Raw genomic sequence first — 18,122 nt, forward strand, 5'->3', positions numbered from 1 at the left:
TCAAACTTGATATTGAATATGCTTGCACTTTCTGTGAACTAGAAGAAGAAACAATCTGTCATTTGTTCTTTCACTATGTATACTAAAATATTTTGGGTTGATGTTCAACATCTTATAAGACGGAACACTGGGTAATCAATTCAATATGAAGTTCTAAATCGTCTACTAAAACTAGATATTTTTTATTTGTTTTGAAAGCAATGAGATGGACAAAGATGTTGTCTTTGTCCATCTCATTGCTTTCAGATTTTTTTCAATTAATCTTGTTATTTGGAAAATTCCACATTCACAAGAAGAAAAGGGTGGACCCCAAACCAAGCTTTGAACACTTTTTTTCAAGAACTGCACCAATACAGCAACACTATAAGAAACATAGGATAGAATAAGAAGGCAATTAAGACTGGAATTGTGTTTGATAAATTTCTCATGTACCGCTGATACATTTGACTAATATGTACTACTTTTTTTTTTTTTTACTTTTTATTTATTTTCCACATATATTTCGTCTGTATTTGTACCTCTGGTATTGACTTTTTGTATATGTACATACTGGCGATGTAGCTATGTTCTTTACTAATAATAATAATAATAATAATAAAAAAAAAAAAAAGAAGAAAAGTAGGCTCTTGACACGGAACAGTTCCGTGGCTGGTGTTTTTGACGGACTGTTTACAAAGTTGCATCACACTCACAGGAAGTTGGCTTTGAATGCGAAGAGCGTATCAGACCGTAGCCGACCGTAGTGCATCCATGGCATAGTTGTGTTGTGTGGCAAGCGAAATCTTTTCGGCTGCAAATTCACATGGTAGAATACCTAATTCACATATAAATCTTGAAATTGATGATAAAGCAAAAACGAAAATGTTCGCGGGGCTGCCTGAGCTCGGGATATCCAACGGCGAGGATCTTAAAGAAACACTCACCAACTGTACAGAGCCTCTGAAAGCCATTGATCAGTTTCAGGTAACTCCACGTTAGAAGTTTTTTTTTGTTTGCTAAACAGAATTCTCCAAACCATGCTGTGGAATATCGTAACGTTAGCTACATTTCGAATATCAGACTGTGTCCCCAAAAGAGTCATTCTGTAACGTTATCTCTAAATAAACGTTAACGTAACTTGCCTGTTTGTAATGTACCGTTAACGTTAACGCTAGCTAATTTGATGCTCCACCTGCACAAATGCGCGAGATTCTGAGTGTGGATGTAATACACTGTCGCGTGCAGAAGAGGAACTGGAGAACACAAGTACCGGGGGCTAACGTTATACAATTAAGCGTTATGCGACCTGTTGTATTATTATTATTATTATTATTATTATTATTATTATTATTATTATTTAACTCTTCTTATTAGTAATATGATTGTATGGTTTCACCTGAAGACCTACAACCACCCCTAATTCTTAATGGACCGAATACGTTTTTCTTATTAAAAACGTATTCGGTCCATTATTGTGTGTACTGTGTTATTACTGTTTATTACTATTACTGTGTTATTACACATGTGTAATAACTAACGTTACTATTTCCCAGAGAAATAAGTTCTCAGTAGTATCCAAATTGTATTGTGTCTCTAGGTAACGTTAGTAATATTGTGCTTTTGTTTTCATAATTGTCTCATCTGTTTGTTATTACAAATACATCAAAATGCATCAAAGCTTCCAGCATAAACGTATAAATAATGGCTTTAACAGAGTGATTATTTACAATATGCAAGTAGTTTCATGATTATTTAAGCTGCTACTACTGATTCATATCATCACTGTTAAATATATTTGGTCCATTTGTATGCCATTAATGTTTCTAAAAGATGTCCCTGGAGTTGCAAATGTCTTAAGTTGTGTTTTACCTGATAGCCATTTATTCAGCTGGCTCTGAATGACCAGCTACAGCTAGAACTTATCTCTGATGAGTCTTTGATGCGTTACGTGTCTGCAGATGGAAAATGGCATCCTGCTGCCGACCCTCCAGTCTGCTCTTCCCTTCCTCGACCTCCATGGAACGCCTCGGCTGGAGTTCCACCAGTCTGTCTTTGACGAGCTTCGAGACAAGCTGATGGAGCGAGTCGCCACCATTGCAGAGGGCAAGGAGGAGGACAGGTGTGTCATTGATTGAATGGACTTTGAGGAATTGTATTAACATTTGGAAGGAACCAGCTTGGATGCTATTGTACTTCAATCTACTTACAGATATGGGAAGCTTGAAGAGCTGCTGGAGAAGAGCTTTCCCCTTGTCAAAATGCCATCCATTCAGCCAGTGGTAATGCAGGTGCTGAAGCATCTACCCAAGGCAAGTGTCTTTAGGGCTATTTCTTTCAAGTTAAAGCAAATTGTTGACCCAAAATCTTCAAATTGGCATAGCAAAATGTAAAGAGCCTTTAATCTTTACCACATGCTCCGTCCTGCAGGTGCCAGAGAAGAAACTGAAGATGGTGATGGCTGACAAGGAGTTGTACAAGGTGTGTGCTGTGGAGGTGAAAAGGCAGATCTGGCAGGACAACCAGGCTCTGTTTGGGGATGAAGTCTCACCCCTCCTCAAGCAGTACATTGTGGAGAAGGAAGCAGCTCTGTTCAGCAGCGACCTCTCCATCCTGCACAATTTCTTCAGCCCTTCCCCCAAAACACGACGCCAGGGCGAGGTGAGTCCCAGTCGTCACGTTCGATATCTGATAAACACTAATCAAAGTCTTTGAGACATGATGATGGTGTTGTTGTTGTTCAACCTTTTGTTGTTGTTGTTGTTGTTGTTGTTGTAGGTGGTCCTGAAGCTGACACAGATGATTGGAAAGAACGTGAAGCTATACGACATGGTGCTGCAGTTTTTACGAACACTCTTCCTGCGAACGCGAAATGTCCACTACTGCACACTGAGAGCAGAGCTGTTGATGTCTCTTCACGACCTGGACATCAGTGAGATCTGCTCTGTGGACCCTTGCCATAAGGTTAGGACACAAACCGTGATGGTTAATCAGTTTAGTAACACCATTGTAGCACTGCATAGGCAAGGCAGCTTTATTTGTATAGCACATTCCAGCAGCAAGGCAATTCAAAGTGTTTTACATCAAATATTTAAAGAGCAATTTTTACTAGCCCCAAACCCTGTATATCCTGGAGTTGGGTTGATTACCGGTTTCATCGGTCCGGTGTAGGAAGCTATACCGGTTTGATTTTATGCTAACTGGTTATTATATATATAACAGGTTATTATAATCTAATGGCTCTGGAGTTGCTACACTCTCATTATGGGCTCTCTCAGAGCCGGAGTAGGACTTATTTTCAGTCCTAGAGTTTCATGCCCACTTTACTTCATGGCGGACTATATTAAAATAATGTAATTGAAACCTTAGTATATATATGTCTGCAATAGCGCACTGTTCTCGACAGCCTTGTAGTTCACTGTATTTTTGTAAAATATCATTCAGTGCAAACACAGTAAGTGTTGCTTCACAATGTAGACTTATTAGAACAGTTAGGTTATTATCTTTACAACAACACAATAATGTTCAACAATATCAGAATCTATTTTCAGTGCAAATAAGTGTTCACAGATATCCAAACCTTAAAATGAAATAAAAGAATACATACAAATATTAAAAAAAATCATTCCATTCCCTTTCAGTCATGGGCTTTATATATATATATATATATATATTAGGGCTGTCAAAATAACTTAAAGATTAATAAATCTGAGAAAAAATAATGTGTTAAAAAAAACCCAGATTAATCCATTCCATATGGACGTTTGCATACAGATGAAAATCTGGTGCCACTGATATGTCTGCGCTTCTCTCTGCTGCTCTGAAACAGACGATACAGGCAACACAAACCCCGCTGCATGTGACGCTAGTTAACACAATACTCAACAGCAGCTAACGTTAGCCTATCGCTAGCTAGTAGCTGGATTAAACACGGTTAAAATGCTGACAGCTAATGCTAAACGGCGTAAAGTGTGACTGTGTAACAATCTGCAGCTGCTGTCGGAGAAACAACACAGACTTGTTTTCAATGAAACTGGTAAACTACAGCCTCGTGGTGCATTTGAAGTTATTGTAAATGTCCTTTACCATCTGGTGGTTGTTTTTGTCGTTCAACAGCAATTTACTAGTAAAATAAGTTATTGTTATTGTTATACATTATTATTAAATCATTTAATTTGGACCATATGGCCTTAGCAATAAACAAGCCGTTCTTTAATGTCACCAACTGTTGTTTAGTAGCCTTTTTTTTTCTTTTCTTTTTTTACTTTCTTAAAAAGTATTGGTTCAGGTATCGTTAATTATGTATGCGATTAATTAATCACAGAGTATGTAATTAATTAGATTACATTTTTTAATCGATTGACAGCCCTAAAATATATATATATAGATATATATATATATATAGATATATAGATATATAGATATACACACTATCCTACATTTGAGGATAAAAGGCATAATGGGTCAATAGTAACATCTGGGCTCTCTCATCAGTCTCACTCCGGAGCGACTGAGACAAGTCCGAATCCAAGTGGTAAAATCTGGGAAACCAGTCGGGTATTTGGTTTGATATGAAACCGGTTTGAAAAGGTTTACACCGGCTCAAGACTAGTATGTCCTGTGTTTTAGCTCTGTGTAAAATTTTCTTTTATGTGCTGTGACAGTTCACCTGGTGTTTGGACGCTTGCATCCGTGAGAAGTTTGTGGACGGCAAGCGAGCCAGAGAGCTGCAAGGTTTCCTAGATGGAGTGAAGAAAGGACAAGAGCAAGTCCTCGGGTAACAGATGAGGGGATGGGTTTAAGTTCACAAACAGAGCTGTTCGTCATCTGATGAATGGAGGAATTAACCTGTGGAGAGTTTCTGTGCATTCCAGGGACCTGTCCATGATCCTGTGTGACCCGTTTGCTTGTAACACCCTGGTCCTGAGTATCATGAGGAACCTGCAAGAGCTGCTGAGTCAGGACGCCTTACCCAGGGTGAGTATACTGTGCACGAGGATGCAGGTGACATCATGTACAATCACTCCGGCGGTGTCATGGTTTTCTACTGGTTGACATTTGCTGCTTTTGCAAATGTTTTATGAGGAAGGAAATGCTCTCAGCATGTTTGTTTGATCTCAAGGATGTGTTTGTGAGTAACACTGAATGTAAACACAAGTGTGTTTACAAGAAAACTCCACAGGGCTCATTTAATGAATAGGGATGAAATGGTCAAACAGTGTCGTAAAACATGTTAGTGGAAGCATTAGTGAAAAATAAGGACTAGTTTTGATTGTGTAACCAGGCTAAACTAGTCTTCATTAATCCCCCAGCACACTATCGCCTGCAATGGCTCAGCTATGTCCCTCAATTCATGGTGTTGTAAAACTGCGTTGTTTGGGTTGATGGATGACTTTAAAGGCTTACTGAAGTTATAAGAGGATTTGTGCTCTATAAACTAAAGCTTATATTATTAATGGTGATATAAAACAGAAGTCTGAAGCTGGAACCTGCAAATGCTTCACCAATTATCACATTTTTCAACTATTGAGTAACTGTTTTAGCACTAGTAAGCACTGAAGAGTTGACGTCGGGGCTACATTAGCTAAGAATACAGTGTTTGTACCACAAAAACACATTAAAACGAGAAGAATAAACAGCAGCTTAGGTTTTGTAGTAGCTTTATAATAAATAAAACCTGATAGAGCAGGATTAATCTAATAAATGATCAGTTGCAAATTGTCAACTAATACCAATAGTTGACACAATTTAAACCAATGAAAACAAAGCAATAACTCATAACTTGTTTTGCAAAAAAACAATCTCACCCACCAATCTAGTTACAATATTTTAATGCTGCTTTCTATTAAAACTGCAATGTTGTCGTCTTGACAGTCTGTGTGAGCCATCATAAGTCATCAGACATTTTTAATGCAAATATTTACTTTCTATTTGCACATTTCTGTTAGCCTGGAAATCCAGACCCAAATCCGAAAGATTAAGGGTCTGGCACTGAGTAATGAAAATGGCCCAACTCGAGGGACGGCACCAAGCATGTATTTGAAAATCTCACTGCACGCAATTGGATGACACTACGACCAATCACAATGATACACGGGGGGGGGGGGGGGGTGGGCGTATCCAGAGCCCCATACGCTTAGCTACCAGCGGAGCTAACTGGTAGATTAAACTGTCGTCATCTGTTTAGTTCGCCTCTGGCCCGCCTATATCAGATACGCCGATGTGATTGGTGCAGTACGGTTACAAGGGCATGAGCTAATGAGCATCATTACTGAATGCCAGAGTGACTCGCTGAGGAAATTCTAATTGTGCTCTCGCTAGAACTCTGGATATCCAGGGTACATTTCTATCGCTATTGTTTAAATAGTGTATGCTAAGTCTAATGGCGCTTACCCACTGCTAGTACCAGCTGGGCTCGACTTGACTCGGCCGCGGTGCCCCGTCCTCCTTTTTCCATTGCAGATTTAGTACCGCCTCATGCGTGAGGCGAGCGGGGCTGGTCGTCATAGCGACGTCGCAGGAAACTACCTTGACCTAACGCGACACACACAGAACGTTGAAGGTGTGTTGTTTTTGAGTCTCGGCATGTGGCTTGGTTCGCCACAGCCAGAAGACAAGTTTAGTTTCAAAAGAAGCTGGAGGCAGCAAAAAAAACCAAAAAAAAAACATACTACTACAACTATTTAAAAATGGCGGGTTTGTTCAGGACACCCCCGTCTGTCGCTAGCAATGATGACGCAGTGATTAGTGACGATTCTCTCCGAACAATCAGGTTTTCACGTCACCTTTTTGGTATCGCCTCAGCTCGCTTGGAACCTCGACGGACGTGATACTAAAAAAATAAAAAACTGTTGGCAGGTACCAGGCACTTTTTTTCATAATGGAAAACCAAAAAAGGCGAGTCGAACAGGTACCATGTAATGGAAAAACGCCATAAAAGACTTGTATTACTATTGGTATAACACCAGAGCCATTCCAATATGTGATTCTCCACCTCAATTAAATGTGTTTTCACTATAAAGTTCCCTCACACACACACCCCGTTGTATCAAGAGAAGGTTTTTGATTTGATTTTTTTATTTATCCCGAACAATCAACAGTATGTTGTAAAAGAGAAAATGAAACAGAATAAAAACACAAACGTAGACGAATTAATCGGATTTTACCAAAGAACAAAAAAAAGAATAGGTTCAAGAAGGAGCACGCAGAAGTATAATGCTTATATAGTCCTACTGCTACTTAACAATATCATATTATTAAAGAAGAAATCAAATAGACATGCATATAACAGCATAGAAAATTGTAGGTCATACAACACTTACAACGATACACTTACATTACATTTCAATTCCTATATATTAAGGTCTCCTCCTTTCTGTATTGGTCAAGCATTGTTTTCTTAAATCTATTTTTGAACTGTCAAGCTGTTGTATCTGTGTTTGTGAACAGGACAGTCCAGACCTGATGCTGCTGCTGAGGATGCTGTCACTTGGTCAAGGGGCGTGGGACATGATTGACAGCCAGGTCTTCAAAGAGCCTCGTTTGGTACGTACAGGATAAGCCTCGGGTGTATCTGTGCATCGGCTCATCGAATCGCATCAAGTCACTGCGAAAGAAAAATCTTTTTGGATCTTTTGCTTTGACTGCAAGATGTTGATGTCAATTTGTCTTTCCTGTGTGCCTACTCTCAGGATCTGGAAGTGGTGACCCGCTTCCTGCCTGCCATGATGTCAGTGGTTGTTGATGATCACACCTTAAATGTAGAACAGAAGCTTCCCAGTGAGGAGAAGAGTTTGTTGTCATACCCCACCACCCTGCCAGATGCCTACAACAGGTAAAGCACGGCAGGAGGACAGAGGGTGACGTAATATATAATGACTTCATAGCGTTTCAGAGTTACCTTTGCAAGGGCTTGTGTCAGGAGGAGAAAAGAGTGGGTTAGCAAGGTCACAGTCTATATCCACGACGTTCCACTTCCGGGATTGGTCCGTTGCCGCCGGAAATTTCGCCAGATGTCCGTTACATTCCCCTTTATATGTGTTGGAATTTTAAAGGGATATTTCACCGTTGGAAAGATGAATATATCTTTAAATTGGGTCACTTATGTAGTAGAAATGTGAAATCTTTTTAGACATTGGTGGCTTCATGGCCGAGAAAAGCCAGAAAATGTTTACAGACAGACAGACAGACAGACAGACAGTGAGGCAGTCAACTCAACTGAAGTGTGTTTTATTGTCATTTCAACCATATACACGAAACAACGTTTCACCGTGGCTCTAGTGTTGTTACACATTTAAAATATATAAAAACGACATACGAAACAGGCTATATTTAGTGCATACACATAGTAAATTGGCGTGGAATGTAGAATGGTCGGCATATAACAGTCACAAACTCCACCAGCAGTTAGCAGTTAGTTGGATACAAGCACCCCATTTCTGCACCAGTCGGTGTTAACACAGCCCACCTCCACTAGTCTTACCCGGTGACAGAGCAGTAGGCCTGGTAGCTTGATAGTCCGGTACGCTGTTGTTCAGCCATGTTTCCACAACAACAAAAACACAGCAGTCTCTGAACTTGCGTTGGGAGTTTCGTTGAAGTTGGATGTAGTCCAGTTTGTTGTCTAATGAGCGGACACTTGCGAGCAGGATTGATTGAACAGGTGGCCGGCTAGCGTTAGCGTTCCACCGAGGTCGAACCGCTGTCGAGGTCCCTTTCCCCGGCTAGCGCCATCGGGCGACACCGCTGGCTGAAGTGCTGGTCTCCGTAACAGGCGAAGCGAATGCGGAAGTAGCTCCTACTACTGGCCGTAGTCCATTGCCTCTGGGCAAAAAAAAATCTTTTTCAGATTTTTTTCCAGACCCACAATACAGAGATCTCCCGTCTCAGGGGGACATGAGGGAGGGAAGCACGGTCATTCAAAAACACTACCATGTTTCTACTGATACCATGCTCAATGCTAAATCGGTGAAGTATCCCTTTAAACTCCATAACAAGTTCCTTCCCGAGGCTATTTTGCAGCAGCCCCGGGACTCCGTCCGGCGCTTAGCTCCGCCCAAGACGATTGTGATTGGTTTAAAGAAATGCCAATAAACCAGAGCACGTTTTTCTCCCATCCCGGAATGTTGTGTGGACTAGCCAGACCCTCCTCCGCAGCGCTGTGGAGGAAGGTCTGGCAATGCGAGACTAGCAGCTTAACAACAGGCTTAACTTAACTTAACTTTTTTATGAAGGTAAATATGGTGCAAAATGTGAGAGCTTATATAATACGATGTGAGAACTTGCAGAACAAAAAATCTGAACTTGTATGTTAAAATGTGCACTTGTAAAAAATATTCACACACATGTGATCTGAATTTGAAGTCACGCAAAGAAAAAAAAGGAACTGAACTTGTAGAATGATATTTACATAAACACAATGACAGCTGCAAACTTGTAATACAACATTTACTTGTATACTACTCAGGTTTATTTTCCATCACAACCACAACTCAGTGATTACAACCTCTTGAATCTGTCACTGCAACTTCACATATGTGCTATCTCGCATCACGAAAGTGGCGAATCTGCGCACTTCGACTTTTGCAACACTTTTTGCGATACATTTGGTGCAAAACTAATTTGTAGCTGTGGAGCTCTGAGCCAACAGAAAGCGGGGTGGTTGCATTTCTCAGCAGATATGAGTGTTAAGGTACACTCATTCTGCAGAAAATATTGTTGCAGGTGCAATTCTTGGCAGGAATGCAAAATGTGGGCAACAACATCAGCAAAGCAAGCTCTGGTCATGGCCGGGGGATGGGCCGCCGCTGCTACCAGGTGTGGGGCTCTCCGTGTCCCGCTGGAGCTCCGACTGCAGGTCACGGTCGGCAGCGAAGCTGTCTGGCAATAGCAATGTGCTTCGCTACGCTGGTCGATCCCCACTGACGACGGTCCGTCTGCGGCTGCAAGACCTGGAGCTCAACGCCAGTGTTTCAGTTTGACTGTTAAAAAGTGTCTAGATAATTAAAAAGTATTATTTTGGAAGCAGGCTGGCTGGTTAGTTGGCTAACGCTAGCATGCTAATTCCACAAGCTTCCATGCTACATAAATAAGCCGGACAGAGTTGTCCCTCATCTGGCGATAGAAACCCTGCTTTCCCTGTCCTGTTGGCTCAGAGCTGCACAGCCTAAGTCCACAGCTACAAATTAGTTTTGCATCAAGTGTTTGGCAAAAAGTGTTGCAAAAGTCCATGCACGCAGATTTCACCACTTCGTGATGTGAGAGAGCACGTGTGAAGTTGCAGTGACAGATTCGAGAGGTTGTAATCACTGAGTTGTGGTTGTGATGGAAATAAAACCCGAGTAAAAAAAAATAAATAAATGTGTACACGAGTAAATGTTGCATTACAGGTTTGCAGCTGTCATTGTGTTCATGTAAATATCAATCTACATATTTGTGAATATTGTTTCTGTGACTTCACATTCAGAATTGTCTCATTTTCTACGAGTGCAAATTTCAACTTACAAATTCAGATTCTTTTTTTTTATACAGCTTCTCATGTTTTTTTTCTTTGCGTGACTTCAAATTCAGATCACGTGTGTGAATATTTCTTACAAGTGCAAATTTTAACGTACAAGTTCAGATTTTTTGTTCTGCAAGTTCTCACATTCTACAAGCGCTCACATTTTGCACCATATTTACCTTCATATTTTTTCAATGTTTTGTATTGACTCTCTCTGCAGTAATCTTCTCTAAAGTTTGCAGCAGAAACAGCGATGCTTGTATTAGCTATAATGTATGCATTCATTACAGTAGGTTAGTCGTGATTAGGGTTGGGTATCGGAAAAATGCACCAACCGAATAATGTCGGTCCATCCCCTTATCAAAAAACTTTGAGGAAAACCGTGCCAAATTTTGGTGCTTTACGGTAATAGACAATCATTGGGGGTTTCCGTAATTAGCACCGTTTGCTTTGATCGGGACATACTGCAGAGGGAAAGCACAGGTTGGATTCCACTGGGCAACTGTGCTGCCGGAGTTGGACTGTTAAGTGTTTCTTGACAGCGAGATAGTTTGGTCCAGTTCATGGCATGCATACGCCTTACTTCAACAGTCAGAATGCTAGTATTTTGCAAGAATTGATGGGTTTGTTTTTTATCAAGACTGATATGGTTAATTGAAACTTGAAATAGTTGTTAGTTGAAGCTATGTAATGTTCCTAAACTTCCTAACCCTTGGGTTATTTTTGCCTTTAACGTAAAGGAGATCAACCATCTCATCTCATACTGTATAAGGTACATTGTTCTTAATATGTTGGTGTTACATGCAATAGGCTGTGTGTTGCTAACTTCCCAGCTTTAATGAGAACATAGTCTCGCATTGCCAGACACATCTCCACAGCGCTGCGGAGGAAGGTCTGGCCCCACAGTAACGTGAGCTACTGTATATCAGTTAGCTGGATACATGGTTAAACGTAATTTGCTCTTTCACCGTGTGTATTTTGTCCAAAGCAAATCCCCGCCAATAGGTCCCAAAACGTCCAACTTAGAGAGTAAATGCCGTGAACAAAGTCTTTGTAAATCTTAACAATAATTCCCCGAATGGACCAAGCTGGCCTGCACGATCCAAAATATTCCATAAAACTTGCCATTTTCAGCCTGTGATGTTGCTCAGAGGTTCCGGTTAATGTTGCTCGATGCGACTGGAGTTTAAAGTTAACTCAAAGGAAGCAGAAAGTGAGGGACATCTGGCAGAGGTTCCGGCGGCACCGGAACTATACCGTAAATGAACCGTCGTCGATATAGACTCATGAGAACATGCTAGAGATCCGAGACTACGTATCTGGATCATAGCATGACTGTGAGACAGCCCAAAGGCAGTGAGATTTGCAGCTTTCAAAGATCTCTGGAATAAAAACTGCCACGAACTGGAATTTCAAGGCACTCTTTGTAATGTACGGTTTCTTGAATTAAGGATGTTTTTCCATCTCTGAAATGTCTGATGTGAATTGTGAAAAATGCCTCAGTGCGAGCTGTGTGTGATTGTGACAGTCTTTGTTGCTCCCCCTCAGGTATCTGCAGGAGAACAGAGTGGCCTGTGAAATGGGTCTCTACTACGTCCTCCACATTGCCAAACTGAGGAACAAGAATACCTTACAGAGGTTACTACCTGCCCTGGGTGAGTATAGTCAAATGTATAAAATATGAGTCCTAGAATCTCTGAAACCATATTATCTAAAACCCTAACCCAAAATGCTGAAACTTTTATTTTATTTTAACAAAATTGAGTGACATTTGTTTTTATTAACCAAAGCGTTCTGGTGTGGGAGTTTCGTGGTACACTGTTTTTTTCTACATTTTATTTTAATGTTTGTTCCACATTAAATTGCTGTTTGTGTTGTTATTGACAAAAAGAATAGTCAATGCTTCGATCAAAGGAGCCATATTCGACTGACGATCTCACAGTCGAATCTTCGCAGAGGTGTTATGAAACGTGGATCATGCCATTTGGGCTATATAGGGGTTCTCAATGTCTGATTTTACATAGAACTACCTGTTTTCGCCCCATAAAGTTAATATATGGCATATTATGACAAAAATATCAACATTCTATCTGTTGGTATTTGTATCTCATCTGTGAACTGTCCTTTGGTGTGCTGCTCTTTGTAACACCTCCCAGGCGCTGGTCAGTGTTGACAATTAAAGTACCCTAAACAAAAGGATAAGTGAGACAGTGAAAACATGCTGCCGTTCAATGTAGCTGCTCTCATCAGAAAGTTTATTCAACTTAATTTCAGTGCAAAGTCTGTCACAGTACTTTTCTGCTTAGTGTATAAACGACCATACATTTGCGTATGTCACATCTTCATGCCTCTTAATTGTCCCTCGGGGACGAATAAAGTTATTTGAATTGAATTGAATATAGCCTAATGCCGTAAATAAAAATGTGAAAAGAAAGAAGCTTTTAATAAATCTTTTTAAAGTGCGTAAATCGATCCAACCGCCCCAATGACAGATTTAAGTTTCACTTTCTATGATCTGTGACCGATGGAGGAGCATCTTGGCGGCAGAGATTTAAACCTTTTTAAATGAAAAATGTCTGGGAAAAGAAAATCTAAAGTGCGGGTTAGGGCTGGGCAATATATCGATATTATATCAACATCGATTATGAGGCTGGATATTGTCTTACATTTTAGATAAGTTTTCCTGGTTTTAAAGGCTGCACTACAGTAAAGTGATGTAATTTTCTGAACTTACCAGACTTACTAGCTGTTTAACTATTTGCCTTTACCCACTTAAGTCATTGTATCCACATTATTGGTGATTATTTATCAAAACTCTCAAAACTTGTGTTAATATTTTGTGAAAGCACCAATAGTCAACCCTACAATATCGACATTGATGTATTTGGTCAAAACATATCGTGATATTTTCTCCATATCGCCCAGCTCTAGTGCAAGTGCAATTTTAAAATAGTATGATAGATGAGATGATCCAACGTAAGATGCGACAGGAGCACAGCAAACATTATGACAAGAGGTTTGTAAAAGAAGTGTAGAGCGCGTGCTCTGCGTGACCGCAGACTTTTGCTCAGTGCGCTCCGAGTGCCAGCTGCTGACTGCTTGACACGCGAGCACACACCCTGCGTTACACCCCTGCAACACTTACACAATAATAAGCTACTCTTTTTGTGTCTGTGTCCTAATCGGTTGCATGTTTGCACACGAAAGGAACTTGACACACAACCTTATCACAGCTGAATATTTCATCAACGATTCGTCGATCAGTCGACAATAGGCAAGACTTGACGAATCTAATTCGACTATGCAAGTTCTTAGTCGAGGACACCCCTAATTGGCACTGGCACTGTATGGGTTAGCAGTTTGAATTAGAGTCTGGATCGGGCCGAATTTTTCTGTCAGAGTCCGGCCCGCGTCCGACAGCGCCGTGACCGAACCCGGCCCGAGCCCGACAGGCATTAAGAAATTTGCGTCCGAGCCCGACACAGTTAAAATCTCGTTTTTTTGCTCATACTAATGACACAGACAATGCACCTTTGTTTGTGTGGAAAGCCCGCTTTTATTCAGCAATTGTAGGAAGGCATTCGGAAATGTCAACAGATGAGCGCAGCAGCGCACACGGGGCAACAAGCGCACGTTAATAATAAGCCGTTTAATTTAAAATGTTCAATGTGCTAACCTTTTCTGATTGCTTTGTTTCCGAGCATGGTCAGAAAACCAGGGGAGACTCGTTACCTCCAGGGCCGACGTTAAAATCGGGTTAAAATCCCGTTTCTGGTGAGCAAATGAATGAACTTGGCTTTCAGTCTGGGGTTTATCTCGGACACCTCACACACTGTGTACAAAACTTAAACTTATTCCACCAACTCTGCTCCGGTCGCACCTACGCGTCCGCTTCCTCTTCCTCTATCTCTCTTCTGTCCACTTTACACACGCACTGAGCTCTCTTAAAGGAGCCACAGCACCATTTTACAACAAATGCCTTATCGCGCTGATGTGACCGAGCCCGACCCGAACCCGACTCTCATTTCTAAATATCTGTCCGAACCCATGCCTTAGTTTGAATCCTTGTGATTTATACTCCTAGGGACACTAGTATGAAGAATCCATTTGAAGTAGGACTTGCATGACTTGTCAAATTAAGAGTTAGATCTGTGCTGTTCCCTTACAGTGGAGACCTACAATGACATGGCCTTTGGTGACATCTTCCTGCACCTGCTGACCGGACACCTCACCCTGCTCTCTGACGAGTTTGGATCCGAAGACTTTTGTTCAGTTGTCTTTGATGGCTTTCTTCTTACTTCTTTTTCCAGGTGGGCTGAGTCTAGCAGAGCCTTATATATTATATAACTGCATGCCCATGGTCAGTGTAGTCTACTTTATAAAAGTTCAACGTAATTAAAGTACTTCACCAGCATAAAACACAAAGTGGACCGAGACAGACTGTGTGTAACAGATACACACGTATAGCATTTGGCAGGATGGGCTGGTTTGTAGACATGATGGGTCTCCCAGGGACCTTATTAATATTATTCTTGAATCAAAATTCTCCCACATGTCTCCTGACGGATTTAGTTTCTGTCTAAATATTTTTGCAGTAAAGAGAACGTCCACAGACACACCCTCCGGATGTTGCTGCATCTACACCACAAAGTGCTGCCATCATACATGGAAACCTTGATGAAAACTCTCGAACCTCCAAAGCAGGTCGGTTTCATTTCCACATTTAGCTTGTGCTTTGAAATGTACTGCAGTATGTGTTGTAGTGATGGCTAGAATCAGAAAGAGCTCTCCGTAGTCTATAGTTCCACATTGACAGTGTATTTAAAAAAGACCTCGTATATATGAGTCTTAAACCACACTTGGCTGAAATCTTTTAGTCAAGGAGAGTGACTTCAGTATTACCTTCGCTGATCAGTAGTGATGGCCAAATGAAGCCTCATGAAGCTTCATAAATCATTTTCTCTATTTTCCTAGCCCATTAGATGGAGCTCTTTGTTCAACAAAGGTTTAAAGGAAACTGAATTGCCATTTCTTGAGCCTTTTTCTTTGAACCAAGTGCGCCATCTAGTGGGCTCAGAAGAAAAACAATTAGCAAAATATCTCTTTAACATGTTCTACACAGGATTTGGGCGGTCGATATGATTGAAAACATTCTCTTGATATTAAGGATATAGAATAAGGATACTTTACAATATTGATACATATCATTCATATCATGAAATAGCAAATCATCTCAAAATCACATATAAAACACTTAAACTGATGTTCCAGCTGGTGAACTTTTGATAACTAGGGTTGGGTACCTTTCGCATCTGAACCAATACCACTACCTCTACCGGTACCTGGAATTCGGTTCCGGTACCCAACGGTACTTTTTTCGGTACTTTCCCTCTGTAATTACAAAAAAAATGATTTCAGTTGTAAAAGTTATCCCAAACCTATTTACTTAGAACATTGTTATTTATTTAGAATATTTTACACTGACCGAAATGAAAGAAAAACTAAAACTGAAACCCCTAAAACCTATTCAATTGAATAATTATTCAACTTTTATTCTTGTATTTGTATATTATTCTATTTTAGCCCGTTTTATTTTCATCATGACCGTTTTTAATTGCTCTTTAATGTTGCATGTAAAGCACTTTGAATTGCCTTTTTGCTGTAGAAATAATGTTGCCTTGCCCTTCAACCTCATCCTGTCAGTCAGTCCCCAGGGCACAGAAACCACCGTTGTGCCTGCTCAGAGGAAGTGTAATGTCAACAGCACTGTGACTGTTTTCGGCTCGCCATTAATATCATATCACAGTGCAGAGTGAAAGGTGTCTGCATGAAGTTTAGAAAAAACTGTAACCACACTTGAAACCGCTTTATCGGCATTGCCGTGACTCACTGTGACTTTTAAGAAAACTGCAGAGCCGACGTAGTTTGCTCTGTCCGCACCTCTGCGCGCGCGTGTGTGTGTGTGTGTGTGTGTCGGACCTCTGCTCTCTGTCAACATGCAGAGAGGACAGATAAGCTTGCGCTTACTCTCAGGTACCGAAATTAGGCACCATTTGATTCTACGTGAAACCAATACTCGGTAGTACCGACGTGATTCGGTCGGTACTGGTAAAAGTACCGGGTTCGGTACCCAACCCTATTGATAACACTGTTTCACATTGGATTAGTCTCGCTTTGCCAGACCTTCCTTCCTAACCCAGAAAGCTCAGATTGGACAGATAGTCTAGCTAGCTGTCTGGATTTACCCTGCAGAGATCTGAGGAGCAGTTAACCGTAGTCCTCAGAAATCCACCGGAGTTTCATCACAAAGAAAGAGGAAGGTGACGGATATCCGGCCGTAAAGAGTGAAATCCAGCGGGATTTACGGCGGCAACGGAGCAATGCATAAATCTGCATTCAGGCTATGGTCAGGACAGTTAAAAAAAACAACAGCATGCAGCTATTCTTCTGTAGAGGGGAAATGTGCTGTTAGTTTTTCCTCTCCTCAGATATCTAGCATGAAATTACAACATCCATCCATCCATCCATCTTCATCCGCTTATCCGGGGTCGGGTCGCGGGGGTAGCAGCTCCAGCAGGGGACCCCAAACTTCCCTTTCCCGGGCCACATTAACCAGCTCCGACTGGGGGATCCCGAGGCGTTCCCAGGCTAGGTTAGAGATATAATCCCTCCACCTAGTCCTGGGTCTCCCCCGAGGCCTCCTCCCAGCTGGACGTGCCTGGAACACCTCCCTAGGGAGGCGCCCAGGGGGCATCCTTATCAGATGCCCGAACCACCTCAACTGGAAATTACAACATGCCTCAGGGAATAGTATGTGTCCGAAAGCATCCCAAACATCGGGTAAAGTTGAGTCAATTTCAGACATCCACGCACAGGAGCTTAGACCGACACAGATATATTATCGATCCCGTTAATAATTTCAGTTGAAGCATCACGTTGCAGCTTTAAAACAGAGCAACTGCATGCATGAGAGGAATCCGTTGCCACAAGTCTCAGCGTTTGGAGTGTTTAACGAATTGTATGTACTGACACTTTTGTGACCACAGAGCTGCGAGCCAGTGAAGGAGCTGTACACCCAGCTAACGGAGAAGCTGGACGCACAGAAGAAGAGCCCTCCGCCAGCAGATGAAACTCCATCCCTGGACCTGGGGCTGCACCCAGTGACTGTCCCCACCACTGCCTCCACCCCAAGCACGCCTCTCTGAGACACAGCAGAAACACATCAGTGACTGGCTGTAAATACAGCCACCAGTTTGGCTCGAGAATTTTCCAAAAGACTGGACATTTTACATTATTGTTTATTGTTTGTTCTATGTTTTGTTTCATGGAGATTTTCTTTAGTTGTTTATCCCCGCGAGGCTATTTCTGCTCTGACAGTGTAGTTCAGCAGCCATGTGTTTTTCTTCAAAGGAAGGTGTTACCTTTCTAAACGTTGGTCTCGTGTTATTGTCAGAATATACAGAATCTCAATATGTAATTGGGCTATCAGTGTGTTATATTTTAATTTGTATCAGTAGTGCAAAAAACTTGTAAATAAATGATCATTTAAAAATACAAACTGGTGTTGTGCAACAACATTGCAACACATCTGTGCAGATTCAGTCACTTGATAAGAAACACTGAAAATGCCTGGTGTCATTAGAGC

General features: G+C 41.3%; 1 protein-coding gene across 2 annotated transcripts; it reads left to right on the forward strand.

Annotated features, from left to right (window-relative positions):
• Positions 1-689: 689 nt before the first annotated feature.
• Positions 690-18,035, forward strand: nelfb (negative elongation factor complex member B). Of its 2 annotated transcripts, none has more exons than XM_078250310.1 (13): positions 690-963; positions 1,938-2,098; positions 2,189-2,288; positions 2,407-2,637; positions 2,755-2,940; positions 4,641-4,753; positions 4,851-4,953; positions 7,426-7,521; positions 7,668-7,810; positions 12,026-12,132; positions 14,625-14,787; positions 15,073-15,181; positions 17,524-18,035. In XM_078250310.1, the coding sequence occupies exons 1-13, from the start codon at positions 862-864 to the stop codon at positions 17,680-17,682; spliced, it is 1,773 nt and encodes a 590-aa protein (XP_078106436.1). In that variant the 5' UTR covers positions 690-861; the 3' UTR covers positions 17,683-18,035. The 2 variants fall into 2 exon arrangements, with proteins under 2 accessions (XP_078106436.1, XP_078106437.1); XM_078250311.1 differs by having other exon boundaries at positions 14,646-14,787.
• The last annotated feature ends 87 nt before the right edge of the window (positions 18,036-18,122 follow it).

The sequence above is a fragment of the Sander vitreus genome, chromosome 5, assembly GCF_031162955.1.
Source record: "Sander vitreus isolate 19-12246 chromosome 5, sanVit1, whole genome shotgun sequence".
NCBI lineage: Eukaryota > Metazoa > Chordata > Actinopteri > Perciformes > Percidae > Sander > Sander vitreus.

Coding starts and splice junctions, on each gene's coding strand:
- nelfb (XM_078250310.1), top strand. CDS start 862: ATGTTCGCGGGGCTGCCTGAGCTCGGGATATCCAACGGCGAGGATCTT. Junction 2,638..2,754: donor AAACACGACGCCAGGGCGAG/GTGAGTCCCAGT, acceptor TTGTTGTTGTAG/GTGGTCCTGAAGCTGACACA. Junction 4,754..4,850: donor GGACAAGAGCAAGTCCTCGG/GTAACAGATGAG, acceptor TGTGCATTCCAG/GGACCTGTCCATGATCCTGT.